The sequence below is a fragment of the Coenobita brevimanus genome, chromosome 104, assembly GCF_032717465.1.
Source record: "Coenobita brevimanus isolate Jiangsu-jjx chromosome 104, ASM3271746v2, whole genome shotgun sequence".
Lineage (NCBI taxonomy): Eukaryota > Metazoa > Arthropoda > Malacostraca > Decapoda > Coenobitidae > Coenobita > Coenobita brevimanus.
The window spans coordinates 220,493-245,861 of record NC_137057.1 but is presented as its reverse complement, the minus strand read 5'-3'; the positions used below and the strand labels follow the sequence as shown (position 1 = coordinate 245,861).

The 25,369-nt window shown below is 42.0% G+C and overlaps 1 protein-coding gene across 1 annotated transcript; it reads left to right on the top strand.

Moving 5' to 3' along the window:
- The first annotated feature begins 23,005 nt into the window (after positions 1–23,005).
- On the top strand, positions 23,006–24,775 carry LOC145415961 (putative myosin light chain kinase DDB_G0275057). The gene is made up of 2 exons (XM_080285063.1): positions 23,006–23,946; positions 24,574–24,775. Exons 1-2 carry the CDS (start codon positions 23,006–23,008, stop codon positions 24,773–24,775), a joined length of 1,143 nt encoding a protein of 380 aa, XP_080141189.1.
- The last annotated feature ends 594 nt before the right edge of the window (positions 24,776–25,369 follow it).

Here is a 25,369-nt window from a genome sequence, read left to right as displayed (position 1 = left end):
GTGGTCAGACATACCTCCACCCTCCCCTCTCAGAACTCTCACATCCAACAATCTTCCTATTACATTCCTAGACACAACCACATAGTCCATCAAGGCTCTATCAACAACCCTTCCACCCTCCTGTCTCACCCATGTATACTTATAAATATCTTTCTTCTCAAACAGCGTATTCCCAATCACCATCTCTCGCTCAACACACATCGCTATCATTCGTTCCCCATTTTCATTTCTTCCAGGCACACCATGCATACCAACTACGCCTTCAACTGCTACATTTCCCACTCTAGCATTCAGATCTCCCATCATTACCACATTCACATTCGCTCCAAAACTCTGCAGACACTCATCAACATCATTCCAGAAAGACTCCCTCTCTTGTTCATCCCTTTCACTACCAGGCCCATATGCACTCACAAACACCCACAACTCACGTTCAAATTTCGCTTTCACCCACATCAGTCTCGATGACACCTCCTTCCATTCAATCACACACTGCTGTACTTCCGGACTCACTAACAAGGCCACACCTTCTCTTGCCCTTCCTCTATCAACACCTGACAATCTTCCATTCACACTTCCAAACATAGATTCCCCCTTCCCTTTCATCTTCGTTTCACTCAAAGCTAACACATCCAACTTTCTTCTCACAAACATTCTCCCAATCTCCTCCCTTTTAGCCTCAATTGTACTACATCCACGCACATTCATAGACCCAATCTTCAGGGTACGGGGATAACTCCATCCCCCATCCCTTTCTCTGGCCTGTCTCTTTTTAGGAACTAAAAAACAGAGGAGGGGGTCCCTAGTCCCCTCACCCCGCCCCTTTTAGTCGCCTTTTACGACACGCAGGGAATACGGTGGCAGTATTCTTCCTAACACAACCTGGCCGCAGAGTAGTAGTACCACCCCATAGTGCGGCCAGGTTGTGTCCCCCCCGCCACAAAAAACATATAGGTAAATAAAGCTGGTATTCTCTTTGAGTATTATTTCAAGATGACCTTCGAGATTTCATGATGTTTCTTCATCATCGATTTAGTTTGCCCATCATGCCTTTATAACCTCTTGTACGCCATTAATGCAATACATGGTGGTATTAAGGCAATACCTAAAATAATAACATACATGAGACTTATGGTACAATATGCAAAATATAATGGTAAGGATGCGGAGCTCTGAAGCCTCCTATATCACAAAGAATATAGGCCTACACTCGTGCAAAAGTACGTCAGTCTCAAAACAATATAAATACAATAATATACAAAGAACATTAACATGTAATATGCAACATGGTGTCATGGATCTAGTGGCTAACATTCTGCCAATGGGGAACCTTGAGAGTGAGGCCTGGGGAAACACTCAACACTGAAACATCACCACTGAAGAATGAAATTGCGATTAGCTACATTAAGAACTGATTTGTTATGGAATGATCTGCCAGATACTGTAGTGACATCACCAAGTACTGCCATAAGGGGTAATATCTATAAACAATAGAACATGAGTGGTTCTATCTGATTATAAAGCACCAATATTTGACCTGAGTAACTGTACCAACTGAATCAGAAAGAAATTTGGTACAAGAAGACCTACCAAGACCTAACTGCCAGAAGGGGTATCGATAAGTATATTTGTAAGCATAAATCATTATGGCAGAGGTACAGTACTACAAAGACTCCTATACAGTACCATGTAGAACACAGGCCTGTAAGGCACAATGGCTTCCTTCAGCAGATGTAGTTTCTCCAAAGCTACATAAAATTATCTGTCTGTCAACAGAAAGAATAAAATGATATAGCTACATGTGATCACACTGAAGGGGGTTAATGGAGACCGTAACCCCTTTACGGCCAAGATTTCCTTTTTGCAGTAAGAAAAAACAAGCATGGAGGTACTGTACTCTCCTCTCCCTGTTCTTCCTGCAGAAACAAATCCAGTTTAAAGGCTGAATTCACAGGAATATGAAGGGTTCAGATGGGAAAGTAGTAGTGGTAATTGTGGCTCCAGGTTCATCTGAAATGTGAACCTGGTGGGCTGCAGGCTGAACTTGCTCTTCCGCAGTGCACCATCCTTCCAATGGACAGGGAGGTAATAAGGGATGCTTGTATAACCAAACAGTGAAACCTTCCAGTTGTATCTGTGTCACCACATGAAGGCATCCTTCTCAAGCACCATATGGAAGAAATATATCCATGTATAGTAACTGTGCTGAGTGAGTGTCTTATCTATGTGCTACTCATTTTGAGCATCTTTTAGTTTTCACTAACTTTTTCATGCCCAAAGTGGAAAGGGTGCTTTTAAAAATAAAATTAATCTCATCTGGCCTCAGACAAGATATACAGTACTGTGACAGGGACTTTTTCTTTTACTTCCAGGGATATGGCTGCTATCTGCTGTTGTGCATTGCGAAGTAGTGCCATCTTAATGCACTACGATCTCTTATGATTTGGTTGTAAAGGAGGTATAGCTACTGGGCAATGTCTGAGTCTCAAAGACTTTTAATGGACATCCTAAATAGTACTGAAAGAGGGACTATGTATTCAAGATGGCTAAGAAAATGAAGACAGACAAAAGGGATATCACAGATGTGCTGTGTGTGAAGCATGATGAAGGAGAAGTAGTTGTGGACAGTGAGGATATTAAAGATGCCTGGAGAGAGAATTACAGCCAATTGCTCAATATTGAGACTGGCTGGAGAAGGGAAGGTTTGGAGTCAGCGGATCAAGTGTTTGGCCCTTAGCTTTAGGTCGATGCTGATATCGTTAGCAGGGCAATAGGCAGGATGCAGCTGAGGAAGGTAGAGGGTGTGTCTGAGATGGCTGCTGAGATGTTAAATGCCTCATGAGATACAGAAGTGGGTTTAGTTACTGATTTGATAAATTTGATTAGCTACACATGAGTGTGTTGTTCCACACGACTAGTTGAACACAGCGATTGCAAATGTGAATCTGGGGAAAGGTGATGCCCTGGAAAGAGGAATTATGGAGGCAACAAGCTTTTGCATCATATAATGAATGTAACTCAGAGTCCCGGAAGGCATGATGATGGAAAGAGTGAATACTGATGAGAAGCAGTTTGGATTTATGTGAGGGAAAGGAACACTGACGGAGTTTCAATGTCTGACAGCTTCAGGAAAAATGGATGGGAAGGAAGACAGACTGGTACGGTAAAAGCTCGATTAACCGGCTTCTGATGCATTGGCACATCCGCATAACCGGAACACAAATTGATCCGGCATAGGGGTCAAAAATATTCCAGATACCAGTAGTCCCCCTATAATTCTTGATTAGTTCTGTACAGTACAGGATTAAGCAGTGTACGCAGCTAAGTTTTCAAAATTATTTTGGCCTGTAACATATGCTATATTTTTCTTTAAATAATTTTTAGTAATGTTTGCTGGTTTGTGTTCAGTCCTGTACAATTTCTCTTGCTGTCTTTTTGTGTGTATTGTAGTGTACACTCACGATCACTAATTTCTGCTCAGGGGTGCCCCCTTCGTACTCCCATATACCCAGGGAAGACAGGAGGGGACAAAACGAGCTCCACACACCTCTACCCCAGCTCCCAACCCTCCCCCATACCCCTACCCCTCCCAGCCCTCCACTCGTCATTCTTAACTGGCAGTTACGTCTCAAGCTAAACTCATACTTTACACTCATAGTTACATTGCTAATACACAAATATAAAACACTAGGATATGTAAAAAGTATATACCGGTAATATGACTACGAACATGTTGCAGCAAGAAATTAATGCATAAAAATGTTGACAGTAAAACAAAAACATTAACAACGGCCATCGCAGGCCTCATGCGTTGGGTGTTTGCATGCGTCCTTGTCTGTTCCTGTGTGTCTGGGTGTGTTTATGTCTGAGTTTTTCACCGTGTGTGTGTGTGTGTGTGTGTGTTTGCAAAGCAGTGCACCCAACACAGGAGGCCTGAGGTGGCCATTGTTAATGTTTTTGTTTTACTGTCAATGTCATAATGTACTAATTTCTTGCTGCAACATGTTGATAGTTATATTCTTTTAACATATCCTAATGTTCTTTGTTTGTATTAGTAGTGGGACCAAGAGTGTTAAGCATGAAATCAGCTTGAGATGTAACTTTTTTTCTTTTTTTTTATGTGTACGACTCTGGGCATAGGCTTCACAGTCTGCTCTCAAGGCCCGGTAGTCCTCCTACATACCATTCATCTCTACATGTCACCACTTCTGCGCTGACAGCCACCATCCATGTTGATAACATGCTAGGGCTGTCTCATACAGGACTGGTATATGGTATTAGCGTGGGTATTTTTACGACATGTCGGCGGGTCTTCTGGTAGATCAGTAAAGTCTGATTTTAAGAAATTCAAATCCTTAAACTGTTCCCTGCCCCAGCTGGGATTTGAACCTGGGTCCGGTAGGACCGCAGGCCACCTCTCTACCGATTCAGCTACCGCCTCCCCCCAAGTTAAGAATGACAGGTGGGGTGGGGGGTCAGGTAGGGGTATGGGGGATGGTTAGGAGCTGAGGTAGTGGTGGGTGGAGCTTGTTTTGTTCCCCCCCTCCCCTCTTCCCTGAGTATTCTGAGGTAGGAAGGGGGCACCCCTCGGCAGATATTAGTGAGCATGAGTGTACCTGTACTGTATCTTACCTGTACTGCATCAAATACAGAATAATGTACTTTATGAAATAAAGTCCCAGGTTTGGTACTATTCATTTGTTTGACCTCCCAGAAAATTTCTAAGAGAAATATTCGATTATTCGCAAAATTCCATGTCCGGAATGGAAGAATCTCCAAGCATTCCGGTTAATCGAGCTTTTACTGTTCTTTGTTTCTGTTCATTTGGAGAAAGCTTTTGACAGGGTGGCCAAGGAAGTGGTGCAGTGGGCAATGAGAAAGCTTGGGGTGAGGAGTGGCTGGTTACATTAGTTTAACAATGCATGAGGATGATCACACCCAGGTGGTAGTGAACGGAGCTTTGAGTAATGAATGTTGGTATGCATCAGAGGTAAGTTTTAAGCCCCTTATTGTTAATCATGGTGCTTGAAGCTCTCTCACATTACATCAGAACTGGACTCCCTTGGGAGGTGTTCTATGCTGACATCTTGTGTTCATCACAAAGAATGAGAAGCAGGCAGATGAGAGATTCAGGAAATGGAGAGATGGTATGAGAAAAAGGGTTTGAAAGTCTATCTGTCTATCTACTGCCAGATGCCTCAATCCCATAAGGGGTGGCCACAAACAAATTGCCTCCATGTCACCATGTCCCCTGCAATCTCATTGCCCTCCCCCTCCAGCTCACTTCCTCCTCTTTCATATACCTCTCCACTCCATCCCTCCATCACATCCCCGGCCTCCCCTCTTTCTTCCCCCCTCCACCTCATTCACATACACTCTCCTTGTTAGTCTCTCACTCTCAATCCTCTCCACATGGGCAAACCACCTCAGTGTATTTCTCCTAATGCTTTCTATTACAACCACAACACTCCTTCATTTCCTCATTTGCCAGTCTCTCTTCATGTTACTCCACATGCTCTCCACAAATACCGGTCACTCATTTCCAATGCTCTCACTCCTAACTTGTGTTCTTCCAACAACGTCCAAACTTCACTTCCATACGTTAGAGTTGGTATCACAATACTATCATGCAGCAATTTTTTTACTTCCATGGTTACTTCCCTATTTCTTATCACTGCTTTCAAAGAATCTTTCTTCCTTGATGTACCATTTCAAACACTTCATACTCCAAACATATATCTTTACTCATCACACAACCCAAGTACTTAAATGCAATTTCACATTTTCCATTTCCTCATCATCCAACCTTACTGAATATTCAGTGACTTCATTTCACTCGCAGACCATAACTTTACTCACCAATACATTCACATTTAAAATCCATTTCTTACACACTCTTCCAAACTCATTCATTAAGACTTACAGTTCTCCTTTGTCTTCACTTAACAAAACAGAAACATCTGGAAACAACAATACAGGAAGTTTCCAAACGCTGCCCTTTGCGGTCACTCCACATGTTGTTGAGTGAAGACGAAGGGGAGCTGCAAGGCTTGGTGGATGAGTTTGGGATAGTGTGTAAGAAACGGAATCTAAAGGTGAATGTCGGGAAGAGTAAAGTGATGGTCTTTGAGAGAGGTGAAGTCAGTGAATGAACAACGAGGTTGGATGGTGAAGAATTCGAAAATGTGAGTACGTTTAAGTACTTGGGTAGTGTGATGAGTAAGGATGGAGGTTTGGAGGGTGAAGTGCTTGAAAACATACAGCAGGGAAGAAAGGTTGCTGGATTTTGAAAGCAGTGATAAGAAACAGGGAAGTGAGCATGGAAGTGAAAAAGTTACTATATGACAGTATTGTGATACCAACCCTAACGTATGGAAGTGAAGGACACAAGTCAAGAGTGAGAGCAGTGGAAAGGAGTTATTTAAGAGAAGCCTGTGGAGTCACATGGAGAAACAGGCTGACAAATGAGGATATAAAGGAGCATTGTGGTGTGGATGTGGATGTGATAGGAAGCGTTATAAGGAACACACTGAGGTGGTTTGCCCATGTGGAGAGGATGGAGGGTGAAAGACTGACGAAGAGAGTATATGTGAGTGAGGTGGAGGGGGGAAGAGGGAGGGGGAGGCCGAGGATGAGACGGAGGGATGGGGTGGAGAGGTATATGAGAGAGGGGGGTGTGAGTTGGGAGCTGGGCAGTGAAATGGCGGGGGACAGGGCGACTTGGAGGCAATTTGTTTGTGGCCACACGAAATGGGATTGAGGCGTCTGGCAGATAGATAGATAGATAGTCACTCCAACATCTACTCCCCTACCTTGTACCTCTTTTATAACTCCATCCATATACTGATTGAACAATCATGGAGATATGACACATCCCTGTTTCAACCCAACATTCAGACAGAAAAATTCACTCAGTTCACCATCCACATGCACTGCAGCCTTACCACCCTTATTCATACTCCACAGCATTCACTAACTTTCCATTTACTCCATATATTCTTAATATTTTCCACCTTCATTGCCTATCCACTCTGTCATATGCCTTCTCCCAATCCATGAAGGCCACATACAACTTCTTTTCCTTCTCTAGAAATTTTTCCATTAAAGACCTAAGGATGATCATCTGATCTACACAACCTCTTCCCTTCTTGAAACCTCTCTGTTCTTCTCCAACTAATTCCTCTGTTATTTCCCAAACTGTCAGTAAGTATCCTACCATATACTTTTCCTATTACACTAGAAGACAAATCCTCCTATGATTACCCGACCCTTCTTTTTCCTCCTTTCCTTTGTACAAGGGAATAATTTTACCTGACTTCCAATCTTCCACGACTCTACCTTCCTCCCAGGCCAATCTGCACATTTTTCATATCCATGCTCCTACTATCACTCCCCCATGCTTCAGCTTCACCACACACTCCATCAATTCCTGGGGCTTTCCCCATTTTGACTTTCTTTACTGCTTCCACTACCTCTACCCTACTCATCTCTTCTTCCTTTCTCAACTCCCTAATTCTCCTGGTCATTCCCCAGCCTCTTATACTAGCATTACTTTCACTCTCTATGTTTAACAGTTCCTTAGTGTTTCCATTTGATCAATTTTTCTCCCTTCACTATCAATCTACCATTTTTATCTTTCATCTCCCTACTGACTTCTTTATCACCCTGTCTAACTCTCTTTACCTCCTTCCAGAACATTATCTTACAGTCCCTCCACTTTACACTCAAATTCCTTCCCCATTCCTCATCCATTCTCTTCGTACTCTCCCTTACTAATCTTTTCACCTCTCTCTTCCTCCCTACATAAATACAACTCTCTCTTCCATTTCTCGACTTCCTCCATGCCTCTGTTTCCCATCCACTCACTATATGCTTTCTTCTTTTCTGCCACAGCTTGTATTGCCTCTTCATTCCACCATGCTGTTCCTTGCACTCCCTAACGTCTTCTCTTCACCCCACACATCAGTTTATGTGCTGCACAGATTTCTTCTGTGAATATCTTGCACACACTTTCCACCTCCCCCATCTGCTCCAAATCATATTTACCCAGTCACTTCTAGACTTCTTTCTTACATTCTGCCTTTTTTTCATCCTTTTGCAACCTTTCTACCCTTGTTGTATGGACTAGATACTTTCTCTTGTCTTTTCCTCCTTCTATTCCTCCATTGCACTTGAACCCAGACTTTCCCCACCACCAAGTGGTGGTCTGAAAGACCACTCCCCCAACCTCTGTATGCTCTTGCATCTATTAAAACCCTTCTCATTCTCTCAGCTACACAAACATAAGCAATCACTGCCATCCATTCATTCAGTTCACCACCCGCCCTCCTTGTCACTTGCCACAAAAACCTTCAGATCATTTTGTGCCTAAAGTGGGTACTGGCTATCCACATCTCCCTCCCCGCACAAATATCCTCTAGAGCACTGCCATTATCATCCACTTCTGCAGACACACCCCACTCACCAACTACTTCATCACCTTCACATTCCCTATGGTTCCAATCATATCTCCAATCAAAAACACTCTTTTTCCTCTCAAACTTTTCCAGGCATGCTTCCACATTTGCACAGAACTCTTCTTTCACTTTGCTTGAACGATCTTGCAGTGACACACACACACACACACACACACACACACACACACACACACACACACACACACACCAAATCGCCCATGTTTGTAGTTCTACTTTCAGTCTTACCCACACAATCCTTGAACCAACTGATCCATACTCTCTTATATTCTCCTTCCATCTCTTGCACACAACAATACATACACCCTCTTTTGCCCTCTCATTCTCACCTTCTCTCACACATATACTCCATCCATATTTCCAGTCTCTTACACTCATGCTTCTCCTTTAAGTCTCAGTTTAAAAGTAAATGTGGAGAGAACAAAAGTGATGATATCTAGGGGTGGTGGCAGTACTATAAAAGCACATGGAATGTGGCATTGTGTAGTTTGCCACAAAAGGTGTGGGAAGTAACTCCATCTTGTGCAGTGTTTGTAATTACATGTAGTGGGTACATAAAGAGATGTCGTGGTATCAGAGGCAGACTGTGAAATAACATTGATTTTTGTGTAGTATGGTACCATATGTAAACGAGGGCACACAGGAGGGAGGATGGAAAGGATTAATCTTGGATGTGTGGAGTTTTGTTATTTTGGAGACATGATACAGGTTGGAGTGGGGTTGAAGCTGGCTTGGTAGCAAGGGCAAGAAGTGGTTGGAAGAAGATTAGGGAGTATTACCGCTCCTGATGCTGAGAGGCTTGCCCTCTGGGCTAAGGTGTCCTTGTAGCCAATATGGCATGTATTAGGAGTGTAATGTTGTATGGTAGTGACACTTGAGCAGTAAAGGAAGAGGATTTTCACAGGTTCAAACATACAGTGATGATGAACAAATTTATATGTACAGTAGTGCAACCTTGAATGACAGGTCTGGAGGGTAAGGACTGTGAATGAAGAGTTGAGAGGAAGGACAGGACTTGAATGTATTAGTGATACGATGAGAAGGGATAGATGAGATGGTCTGCACATGTGAAGAGGATGGAGGACAATAACTGGATGCAGAGGGTGAGAAGTGTGAACACTGAGGGCAAAGTTGTAAAAGGCAGACCAAAAAAGGCCTGAGATGAGTTCATAGAGCGTGACCTCACTGACCTTGTGGATAATGAAATGAACACAGAGACAAACTGCCATTTCAGACAACGGGAAATTATGAAATTTCCTACTGACAGTTTATAGGTGTCACCTTCCAACTTTTTTCCAATACAGGTATAAGCAATTGTCGCAAAATAAACAGTAACCAGAGTGCGTAAGTTTTTAATCAGACCTTCACCTGTTAGGAGGGATCAAACGGGCAACAGATACCAGGCAAATAGGGTAAATCCATTGACCAATCTGCTTGGAGCAGCGAAGCTAATGAGAGGGCTTCTTTTGAGCCACGTGACACAAATGTAAGCAGCATGTCACACTAGCGTGAGCAGTCACACCTCCTAAACTCTGAATCTGAAATCAGTTAAAAAATGGTTGGCAGATGTAGTGCCTATTCTTACAAAAGCAGTAGACTCTCAATCATCCATTGTCACAGTTTCTGTCCTCTTGCATTATCCAGTGCTTTTGGCTTGGTTCTATTAAAATGACACCTGGCTCAAAATGGGAAGCAATCAATGGTACTACATATTTTTTAGCAGTAATATGTACCATCTGCCTCAAAAATGGGAAGCAATCAGTGGTACAATGTATTTTTTGGCAGTAATATTTACCATCTGGCTCAGACATGGGACCCAATCAGTGTGCAGGCAGACCCTGCCACACACGTCAGCAAAGCACAATGTGTTACGGGAGCAACCCTACCAACACGCCAAGCCAACCATTGCCCTCTCACTCTCCACTGGATGCTGTTGAGTGAGCACCTATCTGTGCCTTGTGCATTTGTGACCAGCACAGTCACTTGCTTCCTCATGATTTTACCTGTATATGATTACCTACTGCATAGATATATTACTTATGATAAATATGACTATTTTTTAGCGTATTACTACAACTCTCATGTGTGGGGAGGCTCCCTACATACAGTTCTTCTCAATAGGGTGGAGTCAAAGGCTTTTCATCTCATTAACTCTCCTCTTCTTACTGACTCCCTTCAACCTCTGTCTCTTCGCCGCACTGTTGCATCTTTATCTCTTTTCTGTCACTACTTTAATGGTCACTGCTCCTCTGAACTGTCTGCATGCACCCATCTAGCAGCAAACTCTCATCCCTTTTCTGTCCAACTCTCTAATGCAAGAGTTAACCGTTACTCCCAGTCCTTCATTTATGCAACAGGTCAACTCTGGAACTGTCTCCCTCTGTCTGTATTTCCTGCTGCCTGTGATCTCCAGTCTTTCAAATGCAGTGTGTCCAGGCATCTCAAAATGAATGGATCTTGAATTTGCCTCTCTCTTGTATTTTGTTTTTCTCTTGCAGGGAACTCTTATTGCGGGCTCATGGTCTTTGGTTCCTTCTTCCTCGCAAAAAAAAAAAAAAAAAAAAACTATAAGTACTGTATCAATACTGTGTTGTATTTGATGCATGAGTTTAATCTTTTACTTATGGGTAATATTGTAGAAATGTTTTTAAAATAAAGGGGTCGCGACAGCTGGCTTAAGGTGGTGACATATCTGGCTGGCCAAATGGATAGACGATTGGGGGTACCAATGCAATATCAGGCAATTTCCAATATCTGGCGGGGAGTTTGGCTGAATTACACCACATATTTGAGAGACTATTGTACTGGGCAACTGTAATTAAGGTTTTCCAAAAGGACAATGCAGCTATTGACTTACTAAGAGATCATAGTCTTACCAAGAGTAGCTAACAGTCCTAACTGTAAACTACCATGAAATTACAGAAAAGACAAATGTTTATGTTTACAGTACTATGCATGCTGAACAACCTTTAAGAATGTATGATTTCTGCATTCTGAAGGTTAGATTTGAACTAGATGAGGTGGTTAATGTTGGGGGGGGGGGGTCTGGGAGGTACAACCTCCCTGTTAGGACGACAACATTTTTTTTCTGGTGTTACTTATTGTAATCTAACCTACTTTTGACTTTATTTTTATCACAAAACAACAAATAAGTTGCGATTCCTGCATTTTGAAGGTCAGGTTTGAATGAGGTGAGGTGATTAATACTGCCAGGGAGTCTTGGAAGTGCGTGTTTTGTGTGTGTGTGTGTGATTCAATCTATTTCTACCATAATTACTTTAGGAATGTAACTCTCTAAGCCATGCTACCCACCCATAACCCCCAATTACCCACTAGTTCTGCTTCATCAGAGAAGGTGGGAAGGGGCATAACTTGGAAACAGTTGATTTGCAGACAGTTTCAAGATGAAATTCAATCTATTCACAACAATAAACACCAGAAAAAAGTAATCATAATTAAAATCCAAGATTGTCCGAAACGGTAAACTGACCAGAGAGGCTGCTGAGATCAAGATGTGTGGAGAGCTGCCATTAGCTGACCAAAGCTGATGCATGCAAACATACAGAAGACTTGATAAATGAACGAACAAAAGATGAGGCTGGTTCAATATACAGTATTAAAATATACATATATTACTGACAATCTGCATCATAAAATCAATGCACAAAGACAAAAGAAAAAAAAATGAAAAAATGAAAACTTGCCAAAAGAGAGGTGCCAATTAAATAAATACTGCCACCTAACTGTTATGGTAGGTCAAGATGCCATATCAATCTCACCAGGTCAATACCAGTGTTGCAGCAAACATTAATAGCAGTGTCAAGAAACTGTCACGGACCTGGCAAGCTGGTGGGCAGCTTAATGTTTCATGTGAATCATGTTCCCAGGGAGGATGTCATATGCTATGGGTGATGTTCACCTTTGTATCAAGTAACTGGTATGGATGACATCCTCCTTTGTATCAAGTAATTGCTATGGGTGACATCCTCCTTTATATCAAGTAATTGCTATGGATGACATCCTCCTTTGTATCAAGTAACTGCTATGGGTGACATCCTCCTTTGTATCAAGTAATTGCTATGTGTGACATCCTCCTTTGTATCAAGTAATTGCTATGGGTGACATCCTCCTTTGTATCAAGTAATTGCTATGTGTGACATCCTCCTTTGTATCAAGTAATTGCTATGGGTGACATCCTCCTTTGTATCAAGTAATTGCTATGGGCGACATCCTCCTTTGTATCAGGTAGCTAATTGTTAAGGGTGACATCCACAGGTATACATGGTGAGTGATGAGAAAGGTGGGTGGTGAACTGAATGAACGGATGGCAATGATTGATTATGTGTGTGTGGACGCTAAAATGAGAAGGTGTGTAAAGGATGCAAGAGCATATAGTGGTTGGGGGAGTAGACTTTCTCATCACCAACAAGTGGTGGTGAGAATCAAGGTTCAAATGAAATGGAGGAATAGGAAAATGGAAAGACAAGAGGAAGTAGTTCATACAGGGTGGGTGGATAGGTTACAAGAGGATGGAAAAAAGGGAGAATATAAGAGAGAAATGGATGAGTGACTGGGTAAATATGGATTAGAGCAGATGGGGGACATGGAAGGTGTGTGCAAGATATTCACAGAAGAAAACTGTGCAAACATGTGAGGTGGTGTGTTGGGTGAAGAGACGACGAAACGGGGTGCAAGGAACAGCATGGCAGATTGAAGAGGTGAGAGAGGGTGTGGCACAAAAGAAGAAAACATACAGTGAGTGGATGAGAAAAAGGGGTGTGGAAAAAACTGAGAGACAGAAGAGAGAGGTGAAAAGATTAGTAAGAGAGTATGAAGAGAGTGGATAAGGAATTTGGAAGGAATTTGAGTGTAAAGTGGAGGGAATGTAGGAAAATGTTCTGGAAGGAGGTAAACAGAGTTAGACAAGTGTCAAAGAAGTTAGTCAGGGAGTAAAAGATAAAAATGGTAGATTACTGGTGGAGAAGGGAGAAAAATTGAGAAGATGAAGAAAACATTTTAAGGAATTGTTGAACAAAGAGAAAGAAAGTAATAAGAGTATAAATGGCTGGAGAATGGCTGGGAGACAGAGGGCTGTGAGAAGAGAGGAAGACATCAGTAGGATGAAACTTGTGGAAGCAATGAGGAAAGTCAAAATGGAGCAAGCCCCAAGAATTGATGGAGTGTGTAGTGAAATGCTGAAGCATGGGGGAGAGACGGTAGTAGAATGGATGTGGAAGATGTGTAGATTGGCCTGGGAGGAAGGCAAAGTCCCAGAGGATTGGAAGTCAGGAATAATTATTCTCCTGTACAAAGGAGAAGGAGAAAAAGAAATGTATGGTAATCATAGGGGCATTTGTCTCCTTAGTGTAATAGGAAAAGTATATGGCAGGATACTTATTGACAGAGTTAGGGAAATAACAGAGGAATTAGTTGGAGAAGAACAGGGAGGTTTTAAGAAGGGAAGAGGTTGTGCAGATCAGATATTCATTCATAGGTCTTTATTGGAAAAGTTACTGGAGAAGGGAAAGATGTTTTATGCAGCCTTCATGGATTTGGAGAAAGCATGTGACAGGGTGGATAGACAAGGACTGTGGAAAGTATTAAGAATATACACTCGACCCTCCATTTCCCATACCCCAATTTCCCGAATTTCAGATTTCACGGACATGGGTTGAGGCTGGGCGATATTATCAAATACCCGACATGCTCCCGTACAGGTCTGGGATTCTCACAAAAATCCAGCCATTATTCCCTTACATAAAACTGTACGCAGTCTGCTGCACAACAAAGAACAATATTAGCAAGGTTTAGATTCGATAAAGGCCATTTGTAACACACAAAAAGATTCCATCATACATGAAAAGCATCATGGCAACCATCCTGCTTCACCCCACTGGTTCCTTCCAACTCGTGGCATTATTATATTTATGTTATTTCAGAATGTACTGCATTCATATTTATGTTATTGTGTCAGTGTTATTTTAGGTACAGTCTGTGTTAGTTATGTTGGTATAGGTAGCCTACATTCCAGAATGCTCTAAAATATCGGAATAATTGCCGGACAATGCTGGAGAATTCAGACAAAGTATGGTAAAAGTACGGGGAATGGTATGTGGGGCCAGACATTTGCAATTCCCGGACTTTTCAGGTTCCCGAACTAGTCTTCTCCCTTTTTAGTCTGGGAAATGGAGGGTCGAGTCTATGGAGTAAATGGGAAGTTGTTGAAAGTTGTGAAGAGTATCTATGAGGGTGCTATGGCTGCAGTGCATGTGGATATTGAACTGAGTGAATTTTTCTATTTGAAGGTTGGATTGAAACAGGCATGTGTTATGTCTCCATGGTTGTTCAATCTGTATATGGATGGGGTTATAAAAGAGATTCAAGGTAGGGCAGTGGATGTTGGAGCAGTCCTAATGAGAGAGGGCAGTGTTTGGAAACTTCCTGTATTGTTGTTTGCAGATGATACTGTGTTATTAAGTGAAGACGAAGGGGAGCTGCAAGGCATGGTCAATGAGTTTGGGTGAGTGTGTAAGAAATGGAATGTAAAGGTGAATGTACGAAAGAGTAAAGTTATGGTTTTTGGGAGAAATAAAGTCTGTGAATGTACTGTGACGTTGGAAGAAGAGGACATGGAAAATGTGAATGCATTTAAGTACTTGGGTAGTGTGATGAGTAAGGATGGAAGTTTAGAGAATGAAGTGCTTGAAATGGTACAGCAAGGAAGAAAGGTTACTGGTTCCTTGAAAGCAGTGATAAGAAACAGGGAAGTGAGCATGGAAGAGAAATAGCTACTGCATGACTGTATTGTGATACCACCTCTGCCAAATGGATGTGAAACTGGGACCTTGTTGGAGGGACACAAGTCAAGAGTGAGAGCAGTGGAAATTAGTTATTTGAGAGGAGCACGGGGAGTCAATTGGAGAGACAGACTGACAAAAGAGGAAGTGAAGGACTGCTGTGGTGCGGTTGTGATTGAAAGCATTAGGAGAAACACACTGAGGTGGTTTGGCCATGTGGAGAGGATGGAGAGCGAGATACTGACGAGGAGGGTGTATGTGAGTTAGGTGGAACGGGGGAGAGGGAGGGGGAGGCCAAGGATGAGATGAAGGGATGAAGTGGAGAGGTGTATGATAGAGGCGTGTGTGAACTGGGAGCAGGGTAGTGAAATGGTGGGGGATAGGGCAACATGGAGGCAATTTGTTTGTGGCCACCCCCAACAGGATTAAGGCATCTTGTAATAGAGAGATAGAATTGCTATGGGTGACATCCACCTTTGAATCAAGTGATTGCTATGGTTGACATGCAACTCTGTATCCACCTCTGGATAACTAGTGGTCTGCCATGCTGAGTGGACATGTTACAGAGCTCTGAAGGAAATACCAGTAGCTATTATCCTGTTTTTTTCGCAGATACCGGTAAGTCTAATAGATTGTTGCCCCTCTTCATTATTTGGTTAAAAGGTATTACATACTGTAAAACTGACTTGATAATTGTAAGTGTGAAGTGTAAAATTCTATCTATCTATCTATTGCCAGACGCCTTAATCCCATACAGGGTGGCCACAAACAAATTGCCTCCACGTCACCTGTCCCCTGCCATTTTACTGCCCTGTTCCAATTCACACACCCCTCTCTCATATACCTCTCCACTCCATCCCTCCACCTCATCCTTGGCCTTCCCCTCCCTCTCTCCCCCTCCATCTCACTCAAAGACACTCTCTTTATCAATCTCTCACTCTCCATCCTCTCAACATGGCCAAACCACCTCAATGTGTTTCTCCTAAGGCTTCCTATCACATCCACATCCACACCACAACACTCCTTTATATCCTCATTCGTCAGCCTATCTCTCCATGTGACTCCACAGGCTCCTCTTAAATAACTCATTTCCACTGCTCTCACTCTTGACTTGTGTCCTTCCAACAATGTCCAAGCTTCACTTCCATACGTTACAGTTGGTATCACAATACTGTCATGTAGTAACTTTTTCACTTCCATGCTCACTTCCCTGTTTCTTATCACTGCTTTCAAAGGACCAGCAACCTTTCTTCCCTGCTGTACCCTTTCAAGCACTTCACCCTCCAAACCTCCATCCTTACTCATCACACTACCGAAGTAATTAAACATACTCACATTTTCCAATTCCTCACCATCCAACCTCGCTGTATATTCACCGACTTCACCTCTCTCAAAGGCCATCACTTTACTCTTCCCCACATTCACCTTTAGATTCCGTTTCTTACATACTCCCCCAAACTCATCCACCAAGCCTTGCAACTCCCCTTCGTCTTCACTCAACAACACAGTATCATCTGCAAACAACAGCACAGGGCGTTTCCAAACACTATCCCCTCTCACCAGGGCCACTTCAACATCCACTACCCTACCTTGTACCTCTTTTATTACCCTATCCATGTACAGATTGAACAACCATGGAGACGTGACACATCCCTGTTTCAACCCGACTTTCAAAGAGAAAAATTCACTTAGTTCACCATCCACACGTACTGCAGCCTTCACACCATCGTACATACTCTTCACAGCACTCAACAACTTCCCATCTACTCCATATATTCTTAACACTTTCCACAATCCTTGTCTATCCACACTGTCATATGCTTTCTCCAAATCCATGAAGGCCGCATACAACTTCTTTCCCTTCTCTAGAAACTTTTCCACTAAAGATCTAAGAATGAATATCTGATCTACACAACCTCTTCCCTTCCAAAAGCCTCCCTGTTCTTCTCCAACTAATTTCTCTGTTCTTTCTCTAACTCTGTCAATAAGTATCCTACCATACACTTTTCCTATTATACTAAGAAGACAAATGCCCCTATGATTACCACACACTTCTTTTTCCCCTTTTCCTTTGTACAAGGGAATAATTATACCTGACTTCCAATCCTCCGGGACTCTACCTTCCTCCTAGGCCAATCTGCACATCTTCCAGATCCATTCTACTGCTATCTCTCCCCCATGCTTCAGCATTTCACCACACACTCCATCAATTCCTGGGGCTTTCCCAGATTTAACTTTCTTCATTGCTTCCACAACTTCTATCCTACTGATTTCTTCCTGTCTTCTCACCTCCCTCCTTCTCCCAGCCATTCCCCAGCCACTTATACTCGCATTACTTCCATCCTCTATGTTCAACAATTCCTTAAAGTGTTCTCTCCATCTGCTCACTTTTTGTCCCTTCTCCACTAGTAATCTACCATTTTTATCTTCCACTCCCCTGCTAACTTCACTTCCAACCTGTCTTACTCTTTTCACCTCTTTCCAGTATATTTTCTTACAGTCCCTCCACTTTTCACTCAAATTCCTTGCGAATTCCTCATCCGCTCTCTTCTTACTAATCTTTTCACCTCTCTCTTTCTTTCAACATATAACTCTCTCTTCCGCCTCTCAACTTCTTCCACGCCCCTATTTCTCATCCATTCATTGTATGCATTCTTCTTTTGTGCCACAGCCTGTTTCACCTCTTCAGTCCACCACACGGTTCCTTGCACCCCCCTCCGTCTTCTCTTCCTTCCACACACCACATCACATGCTGCACATATTTCTTCTGTAAATATCCTACACACACCTTTCATGTCTCCCATCCGCTCTAATTCATATTTGCCCAATCGTTCCTCCACTTCTCTCTTATACTCTGCCTTTTACTCATCCTCTTGTAACCTTTCCACTCTCCTTGCAACTACTCCTTCCTCTTGTGTTTCCCTTCTTTTATTCCTCCATCTTACTTGAATTCTAATTCTGGCCACCACCAAGTAGTGATCAGAAAGTCCACTCCCCCAACCTCTATAAACTCTTGCATCCATTACACATCTTCGTATCCTTTCATCCACACTTCACATGATGGAAAATGTGTAGCTGCTACGTGTACAAACATCATAGAGGCATTTTCTTTTTTTCTTTTTTTTAATGGGTGCATTTCTAATGCCATTTGGGATCTCAACTGAGCTATTTCCGTCAACACCCATGCGTCCTGCCACAACCCACGCATCCTCAGTATCTCTCTATTACTGTACTAGTATGAAGGGGAGAGGTCAGATGTGCAACTTCATTACTGCACCACGGCTGAACTAAGGTAAATAATGAAGTCATACCCACTACAGGTATATGTTTTTCCTATAGTATTCCATGCACTCTCGCATTTCATATGAGCATACATTTTTTTTATTTTTTATTTTTTTTTCACACAAGAGGGGAAGCAAACCAGAAAACCTAATGCAGCAGTTGTCAGGTTAAATGCAAATTGTGTAGAATTTAAGAAATCAAAAGTAAGGGAAAATAGCAGTATCAGTGTCAGAACAAGCATTAGAAAGCCTTGAAAATGGGTTTGTGTCGATATTCAAAGCTGAAACCAAAGAATACTGTAGTAAGAGAAAATTCTTATATTAAATGCATTTCAACAAACTGTGAGAGCATAATTAACAAATTACCAGAGTTTATAAATCGGGTAAATTATGTGAAACCAGACATAATATTATTAGTAGAGAGATGGTGCCAACCACAGAGTATTCTGAATAGTGAACTTGGTAGCGAAGTCTTACAAAATTACCCTCTGGAAAGAAAAGACAACACAGGTGAGATATTTGGTGGAATATTAATGTATTTTCACAGGACTTTAGAAGTCTTTGATTGTAATGACATGGAAGACCTTGCAAGAAACTTCTCAGAGTCTCTGTTTAAATGGGTCAAAAGGGGAGATGGGCTGAAGATTCTTACAGGATGTGTATCGTAAAAGCAACTCAACTGAAGAAAATGATAAGATACTCTACTATCAATTACCGGAAAACATTGGAGAAATGCCAAATGGAATATTAGTCACTGGTGACTTCAAATTAACAAACAATGACTGGACCTCACAAACAACAACATTCCCTGAAAATTCCCCAGAGCAAAGACTGACTGGGAGATAGCTTCCTAACTCAGCATGTTAAAGACATATCTAGCATTAGGGGAGGTCACAGACCAAGTACTCTTGACCTTGTTATCACAAAAGAGGAAAACAATATAGAGAAGATAATTTTTTTGAACCCTTTAAGCAAAAATGATCATGGTGTGTTAGAATCTGAGTATGTGTACCAATCACTTCGACATGTCCAAACTGACAAAGTTAAATTCAATTTCTTCAAGGGCAAGTACAGAGAACTTTGAGGCTTAAAAGACATTAACTAGAAGGAGGATTTGAGACGAAAAGATGTGCAAGAAATGGGTAAATTGACCAACGGGAAAATAATACAAGGAATAAACTTATTTGTACCTAAATGTAAAAATGATAGCAGAAAAGAGGAAAAACAGCCATGGTTTAACACGCATACCAAAGAGCAGTCAGGAAAAAGCACTCTGCTTAGAAATCTTACTAAGAAGTCAAATCTAAACTTAGATACAGAGAATATATCAAAGAAAGGAATCCATGCACAAATATTCTATGGAAAGTTAGAAAAATATGAACTGAAGTGGTTTCAGGAAGTGAAAACAAATTCAACAGTGCTGCATAAATATGTACTGATAAACAGTAGTAAAAGAATCAATGACCATGTAAGAAGAGTAATAAAACATGACAACACACTAACGACTAGCAACAAAGAAACAGCAAATGAATTGAACTCTTTCTTTAAATCAGTATTTACTCAAAAGGATGACCAAACCGAATTAATGCTATATGATTTCATTAGAGTATGTTATAGCAATGAAGTACAGGATGCCTTTGACTCCAATGGCAGAGAACATGAAGAAGAATTTACTAACAAATATCTGTGTTGAGAAGTCTCTTGTGAAAAGCAAACTTAAAGAGTTTAAATTAGTATAAAGCACCAGGACATGCCAACATCTATCCTAAGGTACATAATGAACTTTGTGAACCACTGACTATACGATATGAACATCCCTTAAAGATTACAACTGTAGCTACCTCTGACTTGGAAGGAAGCGATTGTGTCACCTGTTTACAAGAACGGAAACAGATTACACGCACAAAATTACACATCAGTGAACAACGCAAGTGTAATTTGCAAAATATTTGAAGAAATTGTTAAGGACAAAATTGTAGCTTATGTAAAGCAATATACTGTGTACAAATCAACATGACTTTTGAAGTGGCAGATCATGCTTAACTAATTTCCCAGTACTAGTAAATTAACTGACTGGACAGATATGCATGATGAAAATCAGCCTTTTAATGTCACCTATTTTGATCTTGCAAAGGCTTTTGACACTGTACCACATAAAAGACTACTATACAAGTTACACAGAACAGGAATTGGAGGTAATAGCTTGAGGTACATAGAAGATTTCTTACATAACAGAATACAGAGAGTTAAGAGTAACTGGAGAAGTGTCTGACCTGGCAGAGGTCACCAATGGAGTCGCACAAGGTTCAGTGTCGGGGCCATTACAGTTCCTACTATTTATAAATGACCTCCCAAAGAATCTTAGCTTCAAATGCAAAATTTCTGCAGATGACACAAAAATATACAACACTGTAGGAACAGTGACATAAAAACAATTATTGCATGAAGGTGTAGATGAGATGATGGTTTGGCCAAATAACTGGCTGCTGAAAGTCAGTGAATCAAAACACAAGATCATGCATGTGGGAAGAATCAATCCAATTTGTAACTATAATATTGGGGGACATATCCTGACACAGGTTACACAATAAAAGGCTGTGGGAGTAATATATAGTGATGACTTAAACTCTGATGCCCACACAGATACGATTATGTTGAAAGCGTAGAACATTCTTGGTATATTAAAAAGAACTTTCAAGAATTGGACAGAAGAAGGATTCAGTGCTATTTACAAGACCTACATGCACCCACATCCAGGGTCTGCCGTACAAGCATGGTCCCCTAAACTGAGAAGAAACATAAATAATATAGAAAAGTGCAAAGGAAAGCATAATGTCTCCTTCCAAATGTAGGAAATTTTGAGTATGAAGAAAGACAAAGAAGTTTAATCTATCAAAGTTCAAAGCTAAAAGAGAGGCGATATGATTGAAGTATTTAAAATCATCGCAGGACTTGAAAAACGGGACTCAAATACCATGTTTCAAGCTACAAACTCAAGCCTTAGACATCACTCAAAAGATTCCTAAAAGAAGACGTAATAAAATACAAAATACACTTTCATGCACAGGGTTGTGGATGACTGGAACAAGCTACAGTACCTGAAAATGTTGTGATTGCTACTTCGGTAAATGTTTTTAAGGAAACATACAAATTTATACTTGATACAGACATAGAGACAGGCAATAGGCTCTATATACTGTAAATCAGTAGAGAATCCCGTGGATTTTACTGGTAACTCTATCAAGAAATTTGCAATGGATGACACCTTCCTCTTTAAAACACAATTTTGCTATGGGTGACATCATCCTCTTAAAAATGTAATTTTGATGTGGGTGACATCTTCCTCGGTATGCCTTTAGAAGTAACCAACGTTACCAATTTTCATTATATTACGTCCCTGAACTATTCTAAGACTTACCTTTTAAGCCTAGTTTGAGTTGGGGGAGCGAATTTTGTAGAGGTAGTCATATAGTGGCTTAGGTTAGGCTATCTCTCAGTAGCGTACGAATGTTTCGCCATATTGGCTGATGCAGGCGTGTGCACTCGCTCTATGTCAGGCCCTAGGTTAGTTAGGTTAGGTTGTTAGTTTGAGTTTGTTTAACGCAAAATAGTGTGTTTTTAATTAATTTTGATCTTGATTTTGGGGGATAAACCCTCTTTTGGAAATCTTACTCAAAATTCCAAAAGGGGGATTTTCCCCAAAAAATGAAGGTCAAAACTAATTAAAACACATTATTTTGCATTGGAAATCATAAAAATAATAATAAAAGAAAACGTTGGTTACTTCTAAAACTTTACCTCTTCCTCTTTAAAACGTAACTTTGCTACGGGCGACGTTCTTTATAGTCCATTGCCCTATAACAGTAAAAAAAAAAAAAAATCAGATAAAACAATTTATATGAGACAACTGAAACTCTTCCTTAAACTAACGTATGAGATATAAACTACTTACCCGGAAAGTGAGGTCGTACCTTAAGGATTTATAACATGTATGTACTAGGACAGTGACGCTAAACAATTATTTGTACGATAATTACGGTGTGATGGTAATAGATCCCCACATGGGGCACTATTTAAAAAAAACACACACACATAACAGTATAAAACATTGTCAAGAAACAGACCAGAATAGAAGTTCAGTTTTTTCTTTATACCCCGGTAAAATCGTGTCTATTTTATGAAATAAATATTTCAGTCAATCAATATATGTACAACAGTTTCCCCGGGCGGTAAATGCTTAGTTATATATGGACCCTGACATTATTGAAGCATTAGTATTGCTTTCGTTATCGTGAGAGTAAGACGTCCCAGCACCAACTCTACTGATAGCTCACCTTTCTTGGTTTATATCAGTATTGTTCTTGCAATTTAGTTGTACTTTTATTATTGTGAACATACACCTAACTTTGATTGCAGTTTTTGGCTGACAGTAATCGTTGTTAGTGTATATGCAATGGCGCACGATTTGGATAAGAAAATACTTTCTGTTGATGTAATTCGTGGCAACATTGAATCCGTGGGTCGGACACTAGGAGCAGGTGTGTTTGGGAAAGTAAAAATTGTTTCATATAAAGATACTAATACAAATACGGTTCTGCGTTGCTGTGTTAAAGAAGCAAATATTTATGTGGATAAATATACTGGCTGGAAACGATTTGATGAAGCAGTGAAACAGTACCTGAGAGAGGCTGCGGTTCTAGAGGAACTGAATGGTGCAGGGGGCGCCCCGCGTCTTATAGCAGTAGCTAACGACAGCCCACTGATAGTCATGACTCTATGTAAAGGACTCACCCTATGGAATACTCTTCATGACAGGCGACTCGGTTTTGAGGAGTGGGTCAAAATTTATAAGGAAGTGTGTGATGGTTTACAGGCAGTACATAGGGTCGGATGGATCCATAACGACATAAAGAGCGACAACGTTCTGATCGACATGGACGAAGGAAAAATAAATGTTTCCATAATAGACTTTGGGCACTCCAGCAGGGCTGGTGTAAACTATGCTTTTCCTACTGGCACCGCCGAGCAACATCAGGTGTACAAGCACTACGCCCCGGAACTGTTCCTGCATGGGGTCACCCATGAGCAGAGCGATACCTGGTCCCTAGGTGTTGATATGAGCCACACATTTGCTAAACTACAAGATTGGCAACCCCGACAAGATGCTCTGCCAAATGTCCTCAACAGAATTATAGCTGATATGACTCATCCTTCGTGTGCTGTTCGGCCAACTATGCATGCCTTGTCTAACGCCCTCACACGACTGCTTCCAGCCCACTCCCAACCCAGAACGCCAACCAAACGCAAGCTGAACGATATGGAGGATTGGGCCACCGGGGCGGGGAAGCGCATTAAGATAGCACCAGTGTGCCCACCGTCCCCCACCTCATCCTGGTACGCTTCTTCCCTCTCATCAACACAAAAGCCACCTCAACCCAGCCCTCTCAAATCGTGTTCTGAAACATCATCATCATCATCATTCTACCCTTCATCTCTCTCCTCCACATCTCAATCTTCATGCATATCCTTTTCAATTCAGTCTTCACTCCAGTCCTCCTCATCCTCCTCCTCCTCTTCCCCCTCCTCCCCGTCTTCCCCCTCCTCCCCGTCTTCCTCCTCCTACTGCCCTCACTCTTCTTCCTCTTCCTCCTCCTCTTGATCATCCCATTTCCTCTTCTTCCATCTTCTTTACATCATCGTCCTCCCCTCTTTCATCCTTCTCCTAACACTACTCAGCCAATAGATGTCAGTTCACATAGCCACACCACACCACACCGCACTGCAGTCTTTCTACCACACCTGACTGGTTAGTCTTTATTTACTTCTCCTAACCACTGGTCTACCCCACCCAACCACAGAATCGACCCCACCAAACCACTGTGTCTATCCCACCTAACCACTGGGTCCGCCCTACCTAACCACTGTGTCTATCCCACCTAACCACTGGGTCCGCCCTACCTAACCACTGTGTCTATCCTACCTAACCACTGGGTCCGCCCAACCTAACCGATAATTGCTAAGTATATCTAAAATACGCACCTCCGCCGCCGGACCCCCAACCCCGCCACCCCCCACCCAGCTATGGAGACGCAGCCCTACCCCCACCCCAGGAGGACACCACGGCGGGCCAGGTGAGTGTGGGACTGGCCCAGAGGAAGATGGGTGCCACTACCTTGAGTCCCTCTTCCCCTCAACCTACCCAACTAAGACATCGCAGGAATGAGACACGACCTCACGGACGGAGCAGCCCTCACCAGGATCGGGGTGGGACTGCCCCAGATACAGTCCCAAGCAACACCGCAGTAACGGCCACCGTACGTACCGGGGAGCGGCCACCATACGCCCCTGAGTTGCTTCCCCCTGTAGCTCCGCGGTAATGGCCACCGTACGTACCAGGGAGGGAGCTGCCACCATACGCCCCTAAGTTGCTTCCCCCTGTAGCTCCGCGGTAATGGCCACCGTACATACCGGGGTTTTGTTAGGCTATATTTAGTGATATTTATCATTTTTTGTATACGGCGACAGATGACCCGTTATTGCAGTACCATGATTGATTTTCATTCATTCATTCTCTTTCTCCTTCCTGCATCTCTTTCTCAGCCTGACAATGCCTCCACCACCACCAAGTGTTGGGATTTCCTTCCTCTCATAAAAACTCAGAACTGTTCTTCGTAGCACGCCTTCATTAAAGTTATCAAAGAAATCGGTCATTGGTGCTACACGTTTCCTTTTCTTGGGCTACTTAAACTTGGGACATTGAATCTCCTCATTCTCTCTTGCATCTTTAGAGATTTTTTCAACTGCTCTCTCGCTAATC